At 43.1% G+C, this 20,019-nt stretch overlaps 2 protein-coding genes across 5 annotated transcripts; both read left to right on the top strand.

Annotated features, from left to right (window-relative positions):
* Positions 1-886: 886 nt before the first annotated feature.
* Positions 887-6,626, top strand: LOC147193650 (protocadherin-10-like). Its single transcript, XM_086130220.1, has 4 exons — positions 887-3,562; positions 5,358-5,419; positions 5,506-5,618; positions 5,706-6,626. Exons 1-4 carry the CDS (start codon positions 1,034-1,036, stop codon positions 6,014-6,016), a joined length of 3,015 nt encoding a protein of 1,004 aa, XP_085986346.1. The 5' UTR covers positions 887-1,033; the 3' UTR covers positions 6,017-6,626.
* A 2,631-nt stretch (positions 6,627-9,257) lies between these two features.
* Positions 9,258-16,423, top strand: LOC147193649 (protocadherin alpha-C2-like). Of its 4 annotated transcripts, none has more exons than XM_086131764.1 (3): positions 9,258-11,864; positions 13,017-13,053; positions 13,688-16,423. In XM_086131764.1, the coding sequence occupies exons 1-2, from the start codon at positions 9,432-9,434 to the stop codon at positions 13,026-13,028; spliced, it is 2,445 nt and encodes an 814-aa protein (XP_085987890.1). In that variant the 5' UTR covers positions 9,258-9,431; the 3' UTR covers positions 13,029-13,053; positions 13,688-16,423. The 4 variants fall into 4 exon arrangements, 3 of the variants coding, with proteins under 3 accessions (XP_085987890.1, XP_085987889.1, XP_085987888.1); XM_086131763.1 differs by having other exon boundaries at positions 13,685-16,423; XR_015103107.1 differs by having other exon boundaries at positions 9,733-9,876; positions 13,685-16,423.
* Positions 16,424-20,019: the final 3,596 nt, after the last annotated feature.

The following is a 20,019-nucleotide window of genomic DNA, read 5'->3' as shown; positions in this document are numbered from 1 at the left end:
ATTTCGCGGTTCGTTTATCGCAGCTTCGGTGCATCGCGGATTTTTTCAAACATATTCATTAAAAATTTTTTTTTTTTTTGAAGTCCGCAAAAAGTCCGGAAACGGTCCGCGAGAAGCAGTGAAAGTCAACAAAACAACAGTGAGTCACATACAGTAGTGCAACATATACAGTACATGTGGGGTTAGGGGGCGGGGGGGCTGAGAAGATGTTAAGCCATGTTGATTGGCTGTGCATCTTCTTTCTGTCTTATCAGTAGGTTACTTTTTGATCTTTAATAAGTGTTGTTTACGATGCTGCTAGTGTGTGTGTGTGTGGCTGAGAGAGAGAGAGAGAGAGAGAGAGAGAGAGAGAGAGAGAGAGAAAGAGGACGCTTATAAGAACAAAAGCAGGTCTCTTCCATTCTTAATTGTCTAATCATCCTTAATTGACTAATCATTTAAAAAAACGTCTGCTGCAGCAGTGGGATCTGTCCTGTGTGTGTGTGTGTGTGTGTGTGTGTGTGTGTGTGTGTGTGTGTGTGTGTGTGTGTGTGTGTGTGTGTGTGTGTGTTAGTCCGCGCTCGAGCGCAAAGGCCCACGTGGGGCAATTTTTTTATGTATATGTTAATATGTCGCTACTTCGCGGATTTTCGGTTATCGCGGGTGGTTTGGGTCCCCATTAACCGCGATAAACGAGGGATTGCTGTATTGCTTTTATAACCTGAATGGTGACATGTATTGGATCGGACTAGTCGGCAGTGCAGATTATCCAAGCAGATGTCGTTTTGCCTCCAATTGAAACAGTAGGGCCAATGATACGAGGGCGCGTGCGCGCGCACACATACACGTTAATCAGTGATAGCCCACTTGCGAGACACCCCCCCCCCCCTTTCCTTTCTGCTTTCTCTCAGGCAGACCGGAGCAGCATCAGTTCCACCAATGTCAAGTTTTTTTTGTTGTTGATGTTGTTGTCTGCCCTCCAAACTGCATTGCGCGCAATTTGGCTTCTGTCGGCAGTGTCAAGTTTTGATGGGAGTTGAGAGACAGCCTCCAAATGGACACAGAAGGGGTGAAGAGACGAATGGTGTGCGGCAAACGCTCCATACTTTGTTTTGCGTTGATGGTCTGTTTGCTGGACTCGGCATGTGGACAGATCCGCTACTCCATCCCAGAGGAGCTGGAACACGGCGCGTTTGTGGGAAACATCGCAGAGGACTTGGGTTTGGATTTGAATAAACTCTCTGCGCGAAGATTCCGCATCGTTTCCGGTACCAGGAGACAGTACGTGGAGGTGAATTTGGAAAATGGAGTTTTATTTGTAAACGAGAGGCTCGATCGCGAAGAACTATGCGAGCAGAGTTCGGCGTGTTCGTTCCATTTGCAAGTGGTCATCGAAAGCCCCTTGGAGCTGTACAGAGTTGAGGTCGAAATCCTGGATGTAAATGACAACTCCCCGAGTTTCCCGTGGACCGAATTTAATCTGGACATCTCGGAATCTGCATTGCCGGGGTCCCGCTTCCCACTTGAGAGCGCGCAAGATTTGGACGTGGGTTCCAATTCGTTGCGCACTTATTTGCTGAGCGTCAATGAGCATTTCACTTTGGACATCCAGACAAGAAGTGACGGCAGTAAATTCGCCGAACTCGTCCTCCAAAACCCGTTGGACCGGGAGCAGCAGAGCGCGCATCAGATGGTTCTGACCGCGGTGGATGGAGGTTCACCGGAGAAGTCCGGAACTGCGCAAATTGACATCACCGTTCTCGATGCCAACGATAACGCGCCAGTGTTCGACCAATCTTTTTATCGAGTAAGACTGGCGGAAAACGCACCGAAAGGTGCGGTTGTCATTAAACTAAACGCGTCCGACTTAGACGAGGGCACCAACGCAGACATAAGCTATTCTTTCAGCGGGCACGCACCCATCAAAGTGCGACAGCTTTTCAGCGTGGACGCCCGCACGGGGGAAATCAAAGTCAAGGGCTTAATCGATTATGAAAAAACAAGGATGCATGAAATTTACATCCAGGCGAAGGACAAAGGTCCTTCCGCTGTCGCGGTCCACTGCAAAGTGTTGGTGAACGTCTTGGATCGGAACGACAACCTCCCAGAGGTCATTCTGACGTCCGTGTCTTCACCTGTGCACGAGGACGCGCCCCCGGGCACCGTCATCGCCGTCATCAGCGTCACGGACAAGGACTCGGGAGAAAACGGCAACGTCGACTGTGAGATCCCAAATATGATCCCCTTCCAGCTGCATTCCTCTTTTAAAAACTACTACACGTTAGTGACGAGTGATTTTTTGGACAGGGAAACGGTAGCGGAGTATAACATTACAATCACTGCAAGAGATATGGGTTCGCCGCCTTTATTTACAAGGAAAACGATTGCGGTCCAAGTGTCTGATGTGAATGATAACGCGCCTCTGTTCAAGCAACCCGCTTATACCGTGTACTTGACTGAGAATAATGCGCCAGGGGCCTCCATCTGCTCTGTGACAGCACATGACCCAGACTTCGGCCAAAACGCTTACCTCTCTTATTCTATAATCGAGGTTGACATTCAAGGGATGCCTGCCTCGACGTATGTCTCGATAAATTCAGATAACGGGAATATTTACGCCCTCAGGTCCTTTGACCACGAGCAGCTAAAAAACTTTCAAATCACAGCGCAAGCTCAAGATGCCGGATTCCCGCCTTTAATAAGCAACGTTACGGTGACGATATTTATTTTGGATCAAAACGACAACGCGCCCGTCGTGGTGTCACCTCTTTCTCAAAACGGGACGCCCCCGACTGAAGCGGTGCCGAGATCCGTGGATGCTGGCTACCTGATCACCAAAATCCGAGCGGTGGATGCAGACGCCGGTCAGAACTCACGCCTCTTCTACCAAATGCTCCAAGCAACTGACCCGAGCTTGTTCAGCGTGGCTTTATACACGGGGGAAATTAGGACAATACGACAATTAGTGGAGAAAGACCCCACGAGGCACAGATTGGTCATTCTGGTGAAGGACAATGGCCAACTCCCCCTCTCGGCCACAGTTTCCATCATTCTGTCAGTGGTTGACAGCCTGCCAGAATCTCAGCCCGATTCGGGTGACCTGTCACTGAGCCCCCATCACAGCTCCAACTTTAGCCTCTATTTAATCGTGTCTCTCGGGGCAATCTCCTTAACATTTCTAGTGGCGATCATCGTCATTGTTACTGTGAGGAGGCTGAAGGACAGAGTGCCCGACAAAGACTCCGACTTCCCCTCCACGACGAACACGTGCTGCTGCTGTCGTCGCTCGGTCACACCCGGCGCCACTGACATCTTCAAAAAGTCCAATTTGAACATCAGAATGTCAACGGAGTCGGCGGGTTGCACGGAGGCGAGCGGCAACGGCGCCCTCCCGCAAGCTTATTGCTACAAGATGTGTCTGACGCCCGAATCCTCAAAAAGCGACTTCATGTTCCTCAAACCCTGCAGTCCGGTGTTGTCTGTTCGACAGAATAATGCCAAAAGTACAGACTACCTGACATCTGGTTGGAGCACGCTGGACCGTAATGAGCTGGCCAACAACAGAACTTCAACTCAAAAGGAGGTAACACAAATATGCCTCATGAAACCAAATATCCATTTTGCTCTGTTGTGTAGAATGACCCGCACTGCATCACGCTGAGTTGAACAGTGTTCTGAGTGTTGTTTCCACGCAGGCATTAATTCCATTTTCTGTACTGCTCATCCTGTTCAGTTATGTTAATGGGCGGGGCCTATGCAAAAAGACTGCGGTGGAATAGAAAAATGAAAGCTCTCGGTTTTATGCTGTGTCGTTGTACTGTACTGCAAACTCCAACAAACTTTTTGTTAAGCGCGTCTCATATATCTGGAAAAGTAAATATTGATAGCGCATGAACATAATTAGTGGTTGTAGTATATTTTACAATTTTGTGTGAATCTTATACATAATGCATATCTAAAGCAGTTGGTCATGCGTCGCGGGGAGGTTTTTTTCGGGAGGCAACTATCGACATTGTGACAACTGCGACATTATAAAAGTACAGTTTAATAAACTAAAATAAAGTGGGGCAGGAAAAATACCTTCTAATTCACACGTTAATCTGAATCCTTCTGTGGATCTTAACCCTGGAGAACCCACGGGGTCAAATTTGACACCTATAAATTCTGCTACTCAAATGCTACCCTTAAATCCCAAAGGGTCAAATTTGGCCCTAATCCTAAATTAGGATTAAAGCATTAAATATTTGACAAAACATATATTTTGGTGTTTAGCGAACATACTGTATAGCAGTCATTTAATGTAAAATTCATCATTTTCCAAAGAAGAAAAGGCTTCTTGGCTTATATATACAGAATATATTGAAGTTTCATTTGTATAAATGTCATCAGTAGAATGTAAAAAAAAAACAAGCAGTGTCTGATTAGCTGTGCACCGCGAAATTTGCAACCGCATTCATTATCCGTTCCATTAGTCATTTCATGCGCCCCGAGTAGTGTGATACTTCACACCAAATCAATTTATCCCTCATTACTTTATGATGAGCTCAAACCTGTGAAATGTTTCTTTCCCCCTGACTTTGTTGCAGAGGAGATTATTATAAAATCCTTATTTACATATTTGTAGTAGTGCATACAGCCACAATATTAATAACGACTGTTAGCATAACTATTATAAAGGCTTTGAAAAATGAATGCTTGGAAGCAACATAACACCCTGGGCCCTATTTTGGTGGACAGCCTCTCATGCGCTTGGCGTAAAATCGTTTTTGTGCCGGGTAAGACTGAATGACGTATCATAAACATCTTTGTCAGCACCCACCAGACCACGCGGCACAACTACTGTGGAGGCGGGCGCACATAGACGAACAGTCGTGGGTGCAAGGCATGCTCCAATTACCCATGTGACACGCGCGGCCGACAATATCATCCGCAAAGGGAAATCTTGCAGTTCGACTGTGTAAATGCACTTTGTCTTACCAGTGTCATGCACGAACTCAAGCGATTTTATTTCTTTTTTCATAATGTCACACTGAGGCCGCTACGATTGGCCGGGTGTTAGCTACGTGCCATCCCACAATGGCACAAACGCCCCATTTTGCCGAATTCCACCGAGTGTCGGAAAACCTCAAAAGAAATATAACTCCACCCGTGTGCACAGTTAGACTGCACTTTGCGCTAGACTTGCGCTGGGCATGAAAACGGGGCTCCCCGTGGGGTTTTAGCTGTTTTGCCTGTCTTTTTCAATCATGAACGGACCCATTGAGCTATTGAATGTCAATATAAACGAAGGAGTAAAGGGCACACCAGTCAAGCAGAAAAGGCATTTGCTGTACTTGAGCAAGTTATTGATTTGAATTTGATGTGTTTCAACCATGCAGCTCAAGTATTCCAGCAAGGACTGGACTTGGACCAAGAATCAACGGAATTCAGCATACAAAAGGTGACTGTAAAAAAAAACTGTGATACACATGTGTACTGCATGCAGATGTATGAATTGATACCACTGTTGTAATTTTATGTCTTCAGATACAGCTCTGGAAATATGGAAGGCACATTATCACGTCCACATCAATATGACGCTGATGAATATTTCTGCTCTGTGGCACCACAATACTGGACGTGGGGAAACCGTATCAGTGGTGAGTTTCAATTCTTAAGTCGGTTTTTGTTATGTACAGATTTGGGTCTCATCATGCAGTTGTCATCCTCCATACTCATTTTTATAGATTGCAAGATGCCTCTTCAAGACGAAACCAATCCAAACTTCACTTGGACTCCAAAGTATACGCAACCTCAGTCTGAGGTACCAGACTACCAACGCAATGTGTATATTCCCTCTGAGGCAGCAGACTATCAGCACAACGTGTACATTCCCGGCACCACATCTGGCTACAGCACACTCAAGCTTGCGCCTCGAGGTGACCTGGATGTCTATAACACCTTTTCTACTTTCGGGAAGAAGAAGAAATTAGTCTCTAAATATGAACAGCCGTATGACAAAGATGATGGGCTCATAAGCGGTGGTATTTTTAACTAACATACCAACCGTTCTGTTTCACATTGTGTATGATTGCACAGGATGATATATTTGTAATTAATAAGTCTGTTCTCATGAGAACTTCTTTTTTATATACCTCAAAAAGCAATTCAGTGTAGCTAGAGGAAAACAGGCTCAACCTGCAGCCGAAATTCATTGATGTGTTGGTAAAATGTCCACTGTTCATATGATTTCTTACTAATTTCTCATGAGTACGCATTTATTAACTACGTCAACCTATAGTAACAGTTGATTCCTCCTCAAGAGATGTTGTATATGTTGGAAAAGTTGCTTCTTAATTTCATATCACACATAATACAATTCAGATGGAGGACACGCGCGATAGTCCTCTTTGGTTTGCTCTAGGTTATGATATAAATACATGATTATTTAAATGTGGGATGAACGGCAGATTGTAATGTGATCTGTACTTGCAGTAGCCATGATTCATCATCATTGTAGTACATATTCATGTAAAGTAGAAATATTCACTTTGTACAAAGGGTGTATAGCATATACTGTATAATTAAATTAATAAAATTCACATTCAACCATCTTCATGGTGGACACGTCAATATGAATAGCGCAGTTTTGTTTTACAGGTTCCTAACACCGTGTAAATGTCATCATTTGAAATCTCCGTAAGGTCAATGATATGTGTCAGGGGCTTGTTAAATTTAAAGCTGCAAGAATTTAAAGCACACTTTGGTTCCAGATGGATCAGATCAAATGTACATCTCATGCATGGAACAGCAGCAAAATAGATATGAGTGTAGTTTCATACCGCATGTATCCTAAAGTGGTCGAAATTCCTGGCAGTTAAAGTCAGTCTGATGCACATCCAAACAAATGCTGACAGACTGCAAACATTTCTCCTGCCAATTCTTACAGAGAAAAGAGCCTCGATTCAATATTTGACTGTATCACAACTCGGACCAAAACAGCCTGGCCCCACAGACAAAAAGAGCACATATCCAGTGCGCGCCCAGGAAAGTGCATATGGAAAAGTTATGTTTCGCATACAGTAAATCATGGATAGATCACGTTTTGTTTCATGATTTTATTTCCAATTTAGGCCCATGAACTGGGTGAGTGAATCCCATTTTGCCACGAGGGGGTGTACCTCCATCGCAGAACCTGTACCTGTGTTCGAACAAGTTGGGTTTTGAATTGAATGAATGGAAAAACATTTATCCATCCATTTATCCATTTTCCGATCTGCTTTATCCTCACAAGGGTCGCGGGGGATGCTGGGGCCTATCCCAGCCGTCTTCGGGCAAGAGGCGGGGGACACCCTGAACCGGTTGCCAGCCAATCACAGGGCACACAGAGACGAACAAACATTCACGCTCACACTCACACCTAGGGACAATTTAGAGTGTTCCATGAGCCTGCCATGCATGTTTTTTTGGAATGGGGGAGGAAACCGGAGTACCCGGAGAAAACCCACACAGGCCCGGGGAGAACATGCAAATCCCACACAGGGAAGCCGGAGCTGGAATTGAAGTTTTGAATTGAAAACGAGGAGTGATTCCATTGCCCCTACCAAAGACAAAAGGCACACTGCAGTGTATCACTCATTCTGCAGAGAAGATAAGTGGCTGCATTATGCTATCCCCTGATGGTTTTGTACTCTTCCAGACCTTTGAAGGTAACGAAGGTTGTGGCTGATACACCCCTACCATCTGGCAAGAGGCACCAAAACCTCTGAGCGCTGAAACAGTTCCCCCATTTCAATAAGACACCGAATCAATCCTAAAGTTTTGAACTCCAAACTCAGATATTGTTTGTGCAATCATAACAATGCACAGTGCACATTATCCACTTCAAGGGCAGAAAAGTGATCATATTGCCCGGTTGAAAAGTATTTTTCTTGCTTTGCTTTTGCATCAACATGAGGAAAATTCATTTTGTGTGTTGGCAATAAATTGTCACGGTTGATCTGTTTGGGGCTAACGAGTGACTCTGTCGGGCTCCTCCTACAGCGGCACACCTGTTGGTCATCATCTCATTAGTAGGTTTTCTGTTAAAAGGACTCCAGGCCAGACCACTTCGTGTCGAGTCATTGTTGCTGTCATTGCTTCTGTTGGTTAGTGTTTGTGTTTTACTGCCATGGATTTTTGTTTGGATTGCTTTCACCTTGTTTTTGTGTGTGCTATGGGTTTTTGTTTGTTACTTTGGGTTCGTGTTGTTTTCAGGACTTTGTTTGTTATGGATTTAGTTTTCTCAGTGTTTTGTTCAAACAGATGGTCAAGTTCACCCCTGCTCCTCTCTCCTCTACATATTATTACTGTCATTCCTCCCTGTCAATCCGAACTGAGCAATAATATACACAACATATTTTATTTCATACAGCGTATTGGATCTCATGTAGCCTCAGATGTGTCTGTTTACTTCCATTTAGAGTAACCGAGAAAGGTAGTGGATAAAACACATGAGGACAATTGCTCCTTGGGGACAAAAGAATTCTAATACATCAGAGATGGCATTACGTGGGTGTGGGTGTGTGTGTGTGAGTGAGTGAGACAGGCACACCGAAGTGGGGTTGCGGTGTACATAATCCAGGATGTTCCTGTAATTCTTAAATTTGTCACTAGATGGCGGTACAATACAGACAAAGGGAGGCACAAACTCCAGAATCTCAGGCAAACCATCCTCTGTAGTCGCGCTCAATCACTCATGCAAGCACACACAATGACAAAGAACTAATGGTTGCCATGGTGACATCAAAAGAAAACTCTATTTATGAAATGGCTTGTGTGTCAATGTGTGTGTATGTTACGTTTGGGAACTTTCAGTACTTCGTAGTACTATGCCATGAGAAAACATGCTTGTAAAAGATGAACACGTGCTAAATTGCAGTTTTAGGGAAAATATAAAGCAATAAGCACGGCGTGGCGCACCTTGATTCACCTGGTTGGCTCCTAATAATTTGTGTTTACTCAAGGTTAGATATGTTTTATTCTTGCTCTTAAAATTTTCACACATGTAATGCTGGCATCATTCACAATTTGAGTCATTCAATTTTGTATTGGAAACAGTTTTCATTCATTAAATGACTGATTCGCTTTTACATATGGGTTAATGTGAAGTAACACACACTAAAAAGGCTGTCAATTTTGATAGGAGTTATTATTGTACATTTGTTTGGTGGTATAAATTGTCTCCCTCGCCCCCCTCCGCCCATCCCTTTAACGTGCCCACCACCCCTTTAACGTGAGCTGGGCCACCCGAGGCCAGCCGACACAAACGCTGCACACGCCCCTGCAGGAATCGGCGGTGCTGCGCGCGTGCATGCACCGCTTGCTGCAGCTCCCACGCGTGGAGGCAAGAATGACACCGGCGCTTCCGTGCATCAAGACAGTCTGAACATTGGGACGAATTTGCTCGCTTGCTGCGTTTAAAAGGTAGCGTAATGGCTTCTCTTGTGGCTCGTTTACGGACACAACTGCTGATCGCCGCTTTTGCATCCAGTGCGTTATGGGGCTCCGTGCTTTCAATCACTCGCTACTCTATTCCGGAGGAGATGGAAGAGGGTTCCTTTGTTGCCAACCTCGCCACCGATTTGGGTCTAGATGTTCGAAGCATGGTGGAGCGCAAAGCAAAGCTGGATGTCATTCACAGCAAAAATTATCTTGACATCAACAAAGAAACCGGAGAGCTCATCATCCGCGAGAAGATCGACCGGGAAATCATCTGCATGACTAAAACAACCTCGTGCTTTCTAAAAATGGATGTCATACTAGAAAACCCTATTCGTATTTTTAACATCGAATTGGAGATCATGGACATTAATGACAACGCGCCTGTGTTCCGGAGGAAAACCATTTATTTGGATGTTTCCGAGGCAACCCCTGCCGGTGAGAGATTCTCCTTAACAAATGCTGTAGATGCGGATGTTGGTGCTAATACAATCAAAACTTACTATCTCAGTGAGAGCAAATATTTCAACATTGACATACAAACTGGCAGCGATGGATCCAAATATGTAGATTTGGTTCTGAATGGCAATTTGGACCGGGAGACGGACGTGGTGCATAATCTGATTTTAACCGCGGTGGATGGAGGGGTTCCTCCCCGATCCGGCACAGCCAGTATTATTATCAACGTCCTCGATATCAATGACAACGCCCCCTTGTTCAGTCAGCCGGTATTTGAAGTCAATGTTCCAGAGAATTCAGGTGCGGGGACGGTTGTCATGACCCTCAATGCAACAGATTTGGATGAAGGCACAAACGCACGGTTGCTATATTCTTATACTCTCTACACTTCTGAGAAGACCCAGGAGCTCTTCTCGCTTGACCGACATTCAGGCGAGATCAAGGTAAAGGGGCCCGTTGATTTTGAGGAGAATCAGAATTTTGAGATGCACATACAAGCTCAGGACGAAGGGTCAACGCCGCTGTTGGGACACTGCAAAGTGATGGTGTCCATCACGGATTTGAATGATAACTACCCCGAGCTGACAATCAAGTCTCTAAAAAGCGCAGTGGCCGAGAACACAGCCGTGGGGACAATGATTGCGGTGGTCAGCGTCAGCGACAGGGACTCCGGAGTCAATGGGAAAGTGCTGCTCACTTTAAGTCAGCAGGAAACCCTCCCCTTCATCCTCAATCGATCCTCGGGGGGTTACTTTGAGCTCTTGGTTTCAAAGCCACTGGACAGAGAGCTACAGAGCAAATATGAAATCACCCTGAAGGTGACGGACAAAGGGATGCCGCCGTTAACCGAAAGTGAGACGTTCACTTTAGAGATTCATGATATCAATGACAATGCGCCCACCTTCCCTCAGTCTTTTTACACCATTCACGTTCTGGAGAATAATCTGCCGGGAGCGTTGCTGACGTCTCTAAGTGCGTTTGACCCAGATCTGAATGAGAACCAATACTTGGTATATTTCATAATGGAGAAAGAGATAGCGAACACATCCGTGTCAATGCTGTTCTCCATCAATCCAGAAAATGGTGACCTGTACGCCTTGAAGACCTTTGATTTCGAACGAGAGAGGGAGTATCTTTTCCACATTGAGGCAAGGGACTCCGGCGTCCCCCCACTGAGCAGCAATGTTACCGTTCATATCATCATTTTGGATCAAAATGACAACACCCCTGTCATAGTGTCACCGTGGCGGGCGCAAGGCTCCGTCGTGGAGCAGGTGATACCGAGGTCGACGGATAAGGGACATTTAGTGGCCAAAGTGATTGCCATCGACGCAGACTCCGAGCAGAACGGCAGGGTCACGTATCAGCTCTTACAAATCAGTGACACCACCCTCTTCAGTCTTGATCAATACAACGGTGAGATCCGGACGACAAGAATGTTCAGCTACAGAGACCCCCGGCAACAACGTCTCGTCATTGTCGCAAAAGACAACGGCAACCCCGCTCTCTCGACCACGGTCACCATCAAAATATCCACAGTGGAACACTCCATGGCATTTTCGGAGACAACAGAATTGCCACTCGAGTATGACGTCTTCACAGACCTCAACTTATATTTAGTCATCGGTTTAGGAGCCGTGTCCTTCATGCTGCTCATCACCATCTTGGTTATTATTGTGCTGAAGTGTCAAAAACCCAAGCCAAAGCCCATCAAGATTCCCCCAGCTAATCGGAACAGTGTGATCAGCAGGAACAGTGTGATCAGCCAACGGAGCTCCACCATTGCGGACTCCACCTTGATCTCTAGCGACGCCTACTGGTACAGTCTGTTTCTCGCAGAGACCAGGAAAGGCAAAGTCGTCGTGAGACAGCCCATAATTCCCAAAGGAGCTGGCTACTTTGTGTCCAGTATACCCAGGAGCATCGGGCCGAGTGAGACCACGGAGTCCAGAGCATCCACGCTGGAGGTACATAGAACGTGTACAGCATTTTAGCTAACATGACGAATCGGGCAATGGAAGAGCTTCTCGTCATTTAATATCAACGTAGCCGTGACCACAAATCATGAGAACACAAAAAAACAAATTGAAAGATAATTCAAATTTTGTGGAACAACATGCGGTCTACCACGATGTGCACATATTGTTTCAATCCTATTTTTTTATGGTTATGAATCGAAAACTGTAATACACTATATATAACTATGCAATAATTAGGAAATGGTCATTAACTGAAAGACCCCCGGATACTTTTAAATATTAGAGTACTGGAAGAGCCAACAAGCAATCACATTGAATAATTAGGTCAAACAAATCCCCCCACCGCCCCCACCACCACCACACGCACGCGCAAAATATTCCACTGTTCAATGTCTAATGTAGTATGTAGGTCATTTATCCTAGATGCATATCACAGTAGTGGGTGGCGGAAGCACGGGAATACTTCAAAGAGCGTCGACACAGAGTGTTTCTCTTCAAGGACAAGATGTGCTAAATGAGCTGTATCATGCGGGGAAGTCTGGCGGATCAGAAGCAGTTCACGCATATGTACGGTGGAACTTCTAAGGTCAAATACCACACCTTTGAAATTTTGAAAAAAATCAGTTCCAGAGGGAAAACTGTTGCCATGGAAGCACCTTTATTAACCTGACAGGAATGTTATGTATATATTTTATTTTTGCATTATTTTCACATTTGTAAGTTAGCATGCTGTTAATAATCAACACAGCTATGTGTGACAGAGTGTGGTAAAAAGCTGAGAAGAAATAGTTTCAAAAAAATGAAAAAGTTGCTCCTCAAATGAAATCATTCTTTCGCAAAACTTGTTCCACAAAGAAAAAAATTTGGTTTGTTTTTGAGTTATGTTTTTTTTTTTCACATTGTTAACTGTCCCAAGTGTAAAATAACTACAGTTGCGGTTTTTACTTATCCTCAGAGACAGTGGATTTTTTTTAAGTTACCAGTAATCACTTTGTTTGACAACCTGCAGACAGGAAGGTGAAACATAAATGACTACAAATGTTTTAGTGTAGTATCAGGATGGTGACGTTATTCATGTTTGTATATTGTGTTTGACCTTCATACTCATTGTGCAATTTGTTTCTTTCTTTTGTGCTTAAGTACTCAAAATGAAAAGAAGTCTATTCTACACATGGAGGTATGATGGTTGCTATATACTGTATATATGTACACAACATAGAACTGCGAACATTTCTTCATATGATTCTATTCGACCTAAAAAAATCACATGTATATTTTGACTGAGACATAATTTCTTCATGAATTTGGTGATGTTTAAAATCCTCTGATTGACCTTTTCCTGGATGAAGTGTTGCCCCTGTTTGTCCAACATGGGCACCAAGCCGTTCCATTTGAAATGCTACATTCAAATTGGCTCGGCTCTCAAGTAAGAAAACCTCTCAGCTTACCGAGAGCACAGATTAGAAGGAAACTGGCTGCCGGTCAGGGTCGTGTTGTGCACATCTGGCCGGCCTACATTCTGACCAAGCCGTAATTGCCAAAAATCACATGAGGATGCCTGCTTATGCATGCTTTGTCCACCCTTGTGATTCCTCCTTGATGATTTTACAGCTCGATTAATTTTTTTATAACGATACATGTGATTGCCTTTATAGTGATTTTTTTTTTTTTTTTTTTTAATGTTGTGCCATCATGACATTTCAATGACGTTTGCAGTAACCAGTCACGATCCACTGTTGCATGAGTGAGGACTTTCCGTAATCTTTGGCGTGTTCGTGTCAGGACTAATTATGTGTTCTGTCTCTCAGCAGGCAACCAGAAGAGAACTGCCGTGATGTAATCATCTCTTCCTGGCAGTCATTGACTCGTACAACAGATGTAAAACAGTTTTCCATGAGCCTCTCCCAAAGCCAACTTTTCTATCTTTCAACTCTCCGAACGTTGTCATTAGCTAGATAGGCAAGTCGATCCTGCATACTTTGATTCATCCGCCGAGAGATGTCACGGAATCATCCTCAATGCATTCAGCTTCGCCCCCCCCCCCCCCCTCACCTTCTTCTATTTACAGCATGAATCTGCATGATTCTAAAATATGTCACATTTGGACAAATAATTTAAAAGATTCGCCGAAACACGAGTTAAGTCGCCAATTGTCATATCCCCTTCAATGCAAACTCAACGGGTTCCGTTGCTGTTCTCTCTTTCAGGACAGAAGCAGATAGTGCCACGTGCAAAACACGCAGAATCAATTAGAATCAGGGTGAAATATGATTCTGACGATTTGATGACTGAAATGTATCAGGGTCATCTCGTTCATGCATTTGAACGCGGGGCGGTTTTTCCTTTCAAATGACATTTTGACTGTTTTACGTGAGGAGCTGTGGTCCAATATCACTCCTGTTGTCAAATGGTGATTTGACGTTCTGTCATATTGTACTCAATCGTGACAAAGGTGTAAAAAAATGAAAGATCACAAGTGGGAAAAGGTTGCGTTGGGGTTTTGCGTGTCTGTGGTCGGCTGTATTTCGTAACATTTTGAATGCTTTGAGTATCAAGTGGATAATTTATTGGCATCTGGACTGTTAGTCTGAACGGCCATTTCTTCGTATTTATCTGTATTTTGGGGACAAATTACATGAGATCATCTTTATTCATTTTTGAAATATTGCATTTGAGGAAATATGAAATTAAATGAGAGGAGTGTGAATTGTACATTCATAAATACTGATCCATACCACTGCTTCAAAAAAAAAGAAAAAAGGCTGTTCATTTTTTTTCTATCAATAAAATAACCTGACCAAACTGGCAATAAAACACAAGTTGCAAAAAAAAAAACCCCTTCAAATACAGCAGACAATTTATATTAGTATTTCAATTTTAATAATGAAGCTATTGATATATGTCAAAAAAATAGCGAACTGTATTAATCCTGGTCCTAATTGAAGTCCGTACGGGGTTGACTATTTTTTAGTTTTATTGATAGGTTGTGTCTTAACTTTTAATGCTGCTTCTGTGGTCTTATTCAAGGGCATTTTGTGTTGCATACGTGTAGTTTAGTGGAATTGATGTTTTGGTATTCTGTAGTTTTTCACAGAGATTTGAAGACGCTGTCCTTTTCTTGACCTTTTTGACCTCCGCCAATGCACTCCAGCAAGGCGCATGATTTTCCTTTCTCAGAAACAAGTGGCTGATTAAAGCAACTTCTTATTTGGGTGCTCGGTGATCAAATCTATTAGCGTTAAGAGGCACCGAACAAGGTTCGAATGACAGCTCTCAAGTACGGAATATGCACCAGCCAGAACAAATGAGTCGTCAGCATTATTAAGCAGTATCGAGTTCTGCGGCGTTTTAAAATATGCACAAAAACTTTAAAGGGGATTTGCAGCGCTCTCGACAATGCAACAAAGAGGATCACGGGTCCGGAATTATACTGAGCAAGGCAGCAAAGCCTGTTTGTCACTTTTGCGTCGAGGCCTACGACATCAGACGAGAAATTCTGGATGACAACGGATCTATTGCAACCAGTCACTTCCTAAAGTGTGTAACTGCACGTCTGAAAAGCTTTTTGTGGGCCATTCGGCGTTGGAAAAAAGATTTACTGCATGTGATTTTTGACGAACGAAGCAGTATTGTAAATCAACAGGAAAAGTTTGGCAACGCCTGTTCGAACGAGTGTCAACGTGCATGATAAGCACATGGAAAATATGCTGTGAACATTTAAAAAGAAAAGTGCTATCATTTGCCAAAGACGAGTTTAACAGATGTTATTTTCAAATCCAATGAGCGGACTAAATTGTTGAAGAAATTTGATAGCTCCCATTATGAAGTACCGTATTCGTTCATATTCCAGTGTGGGCATTGGCACATAGCAAGTCAGCCTTTTGTTTTCCAGAATGTAAATTGAAACACTTTCTACGTGTTTTTTTTTTTTTTTTTACATAATGTAGACTTTTTGATATCTTCTGTAAGTTCACTGTGATCTAATGACGCAGGGGTGCTTGTTCTCGCTTGGTGTTGTCGTCCTTACTCATTAGTGAACGCGGCGCCGGATTTTGTGTTCATCTAATCACCAGTCGGATTGGACGGTATACTTGAGAGTTGCATCAAAATGTATTAGACTTCCATTTCACTCGGCAGATCAAAGACCGAACGGGAGAGAATGGCCTTGCTTTTTTCTTTTCGAGTGCAGCTAATTGTCAGGTTTTGATGTTGCTTATTTGGCTTTTAATGTTCTGCTTGATCATGATCATTTGAATAAACTTTTTTTTTCTTTCTAAAAGGTCTCTCTGTTGTGCTTCTGACAGATAAGAAAGAAGAAAAAATGTGAAGTTATCAGAAGTGACTTGTCGGATGTCAAAGACACGCACTCTCTCCCTGAACTCTCTCTCCCTCTCTTTCTCTCTGACACACACACACACACATTCTGACCCACTTTCCCTGTTAAACGCTGTGTGCTCATTCTTAGAAACCAAATAAGGGAGTTGTGCTTCCATTTGAACTTGCAGAAACACAAATAAATGCTTTGTCAGACTGCATTAAAACCTGAAGAGCTGTTATATTTGCATAATTTGATCCATCGTTACATTTCAGTCATTTATGCCTTGTCTTGCACAAAACTGATGTGAGAGCCCTTTCAAGTGTTCTGCTATAACTGACTGGACAGCTAATTAAAAAATATATATATACTGCCCCAACTCACTCCAAGCAATTTTTTAATTACTTTTATCGTAGGTGAACAATGTTTTTTTTCTGTTTAAAACTAACATTTACCTCTTGAGTTAATTTCTTGACTGTCCATATTGACACATTCCTAAAATAATGTCCAAAGTGTGTTTATTTGGGGGGGGGGGGGGGGGGGGTTCAGAAAAGACAAAAAATGGAGCCAAACATTGAATATATTATATTATTTAATCATTAGTCATATTTAATAGTTTTGCATGATCTGTTCAGCTGAGGATGCAGGGCACGCTGTTTGGACATTTGTGTCGATAATAATAACTCAGCCATAGATGGATGGATAGATAGATAGTCATGACAGAAAAAAAAATGGAAGACTTGAAACTAGGATGTCTTCTTGCACACGTGGTGAACAAAATGTCACAGCCCTCAGCAGTACTTTGCATGCATTCTATCCTCATTTTCTGACCTAGAGCTGGACTAACCCATGCTGTGTGGAGCCAGCGCAGCGACTTTGTCTTGCATGCCAGCCTGGTACCACGACCTCGAATGACCCTGCCAAGAGACTACATGCTGATGTTTGATGCGGACGCTGTTGGAGGATGTATGTACTGTCATCATCTTAGATGGGGGAGACTTTCGATGGGCACGCAACAAAAGTGCTATTACTTCTATTTGGAGTGACAAAATCACCTCTAAAATTCACATTTATGATTATCAACAGTCTATCAATGCAATGTTAAAATCAATTATATTAAATAAGGGCATAGCTGAAACCCAACCAAGAAAATGATCAGTTACACGTAGAGACTTAGAGAATCCGCTTAGCTTTGGTATCGCTTTCACCGTTTGGGTGTGTATGTGTGTGTGTGTGTGGATTAGGTTATTAAAAGATGTAGATTTTCAGATTTAGATACAAGCGGTTTAGGGGATTGCGAACAGATTATGTTGATTTGCCAATTTTATGTATCTCAACTCTTCAAAAGTCAATATGGAGCCGTTTCTTCAGTGTACACAATCATAACACTTATTTGCAGAATTTGATTACTGCTGTTAACATATTCTATGTCAAATTACGAGAATATCTGTCCGGGGGTATCTCGAGACAAACTCCCCGCTTCAGGTTCCAGATGGTAAAAGTCCATTGAAGCCTTTGCATGGGCTGGCATTTGAGCAGGAATATGCTCTCTGGCGCCATCTGTCTGTGTCTTTAAGCCCTGAAAGTGTAAAAGATCAGGATGTTCGTGATTCATCTTACTGTGTCAGCAGAGTCTAGCACTTGCATATTTAATGCAAACACTTGCTATTATTATACACGTCAAATATTTAATGATGGCAGGACAAGATTTGATATAATTATGAAAGAAGCCTACTGCCTTTTTTGGGACATATTTTGACCTCAATCTAGCATAAAAACAACAGCAACAACGACGACAACAAAACTAAAGGTTTCAATTGAAAGTGTAAAGCAGAATTTGGGCATTTGACTCAATTGTGTGAGAGATTCAGAACAGCAGAGGGAAGATAGCTGATGAGTCTTACGATCAACAGTCTCGGTTTCCAGCATCACTGGAAGGGGACAATGAAGAGGATTTCAACTCTGTTCAGAGCCGTGATGTGCAGCTCTGCCTTAACTCAGAGGAAGAATCAGTTGTGGGTGCGTGTGTGTGTGTGTGTGTGTGTGTGTGTGTGTGTGTGTGTGTGTGCAGAGATAAGTCAGTGACTGCAAAGCTGCAGAAACAGATATGAACAGATTGTCACTCCGATTTCAAAACATACACAGAGCGAGACAGGAATACAAATGTGTTAGTGCATGTGCAACAAGAATGTCACGTGAAATGCCAGACCTCCGAAGACAACTTCTGTCAGGTTGCCTTTATGATACATCGCTCGCATTGTTTGACGAGCACGGTGCCGTAGATGAGAGAGAAGTTTTATTGTATGCATTTATTTGATGATTTCTCAGTCCCACACCCGAATAAGGAAGAGGCCTCATTTTCCCAAAGGAACAAGTGACTGAAGTAGTGTATGTTGATCTTGCCGACAGTCTGACGGGGCACTTTGATTGAGCTAAGTGCAGTGCAGCCTGGACTCCATCTTGAGTGATGCCTGTGGCAGATTATTTATGTGTGTCTGCCCTTGCCAAAGGGTCAGTGCTGCATTATGATGCTGGCCATTATTTTTTTTTCTTTTCCTTAAAATAGCCACATAAAAACTACATTTCAGGGAACATGTCACGTACACGACCTGGACTCTTGATAGAGGGAAACATCTGCGCGCTAATGGAATATTTTAGGAACTATTAAACTTTCACTTTGACACAGATAATGCTGCGGTTTTTTTTTTGATTGACCCCATTTGATTGCCCTTAAATAAAGAAATCCAAATAATCATAGTAATCAACTGCCGTTACAACTACAAAATATTGTTGCCTCTTGAGTTTCCAACGGGATTATACATCATTAGAATGCGTAATTGTACATCTCAATAAACTGCGCAAAAGTGGTCAGTGACAGGAAGAAAAACAAGGCAACCGGCACAAGTGATTTATAAGCCAAGCAACAGTGGTGCAATACCATTGCTTATCACGCAGGGCTTTGGAAATAGCACATTGGCAGTTCCATGTGGAGGGATGTACATCAAATTTGGGACAGTGATCACAACTGGCACGGCAACATGCAGCAAACTGCAGGTTGTCATGGAAACACAATGTTCTGATTTTATGCAACGGATCCCAAAATGATTTATGTAAGCAGAAACGATATGCCTTTCAACAGGGAAATCTACCTGCAGGAACTATTTTAACAATAGCTAGAACGGTAGTAATCTCACACCATTTGACCAGATGACCATTTTTAGAGGAACACTGCCCTACTTTGAGTGACACGTGCTTGCTGATACTCCAAATGTCATTTCCCTGCAATGAACAGGCTCATATCTACTTCTGATCGCTTTAATCATTGTACAGATCTATCTTCAAAGACATTCCAGGGTGTGACTGACCTGTAAGATAAAATAAATAAACATAGTCTAAAACGAATTTTCCATAGCCGCCTGTATGTGATGGTTATTCGTGATAGAAACGCGCCACAGTTACATGGAGAACATCATGAAATGAAGGTGATAACCTCATTCATGACCTGGTGTGACTGTGTACAATTCATTTTAATTAATCTAATTAGGTGTACACTGGAGAAGGAAGAAGGACTGTGCTTAGCTCTCTCATGGCACAAAAGGTAACTCTCCTTGGTGCTGAAAGGGATTTTGACTCCAATTTCCGTTTGAGGGGGGTAGGGCAACATTGAGGGGGCGGGGGGGGGGCAGGGCAACAGTTTGTACGAAACACTCGCTCGCTATTCGATTAAGTACACAGTATTAACAAAATTATCCATAGCAAAACATAGACACAACTTCTAACTGTCTTCTAAAATTAAGACTTTATCAATGAAGAGTTTTTAGACAGGTC

This window comes from Hippocampus guttulatus, chromosome 15 (genome assembly GCF_054856545.1).
Source record: "Hippocampus guttulatus isolate MCC_2025c chromosome 15, RoL_Hgut_1.0, whole genome shotgun sequence".
Taxonomy (NCBI): Eukaryota; Metazoa; Chordata; class Actinopteri; order Syngnathiformes; family Syngnathidae; genus Hippocampus; species Hippocampus guttulatus.
The sequence above is the reverse complement of the archived record's forward strand: the minus strand, read 5'-3'. Positions and strand labels throughout refer to the sequence as shown.

What these genes read in the sequence shown, in the direction of transcription:
- LOC147193650 (XM_086130220.1), top strand. Translation starts at nt 1,034, where the DNA reads ATGGACACAGAAGGGGTGAAGAGACGAATGGTGTGCGGCAAACGCTCC. An exon ending in GAACTTCAACTCAAAAGGAG is followed by an intron (nt 3,563 to 5,357) that starts GTAACACAAATA and finishes TCAACCATGCAG; the next exon opens with CTCAAGTATTCCAGCAAGGA. An exon ending in GTGGGGAAACCGTATCAGTG is followed by an intron (nt 5,619 to 5,705) that starts GTGAGTTTCAAT and finishes TCATTTTTATAG; the next exon opens with ATTGCAAGATGCCTCTTCAA.
- LOC147193649 (XM_086131762.1), top strand. Translation starts at nt 9,432, where the DNA reads ATGGCTTCTCTTGTGGCTCGTTTACGGACACAACTGCTGATCGCCGCT. An exon ending in CCAGAGCATCCACGCTGGAG is followed by an intron (nt 11,865 to 13,684) that starts GTACATAGAACG and finishes TCTGTCTCTCAG; the next exon opens with CAGGCAACCAGAAGAGAACT.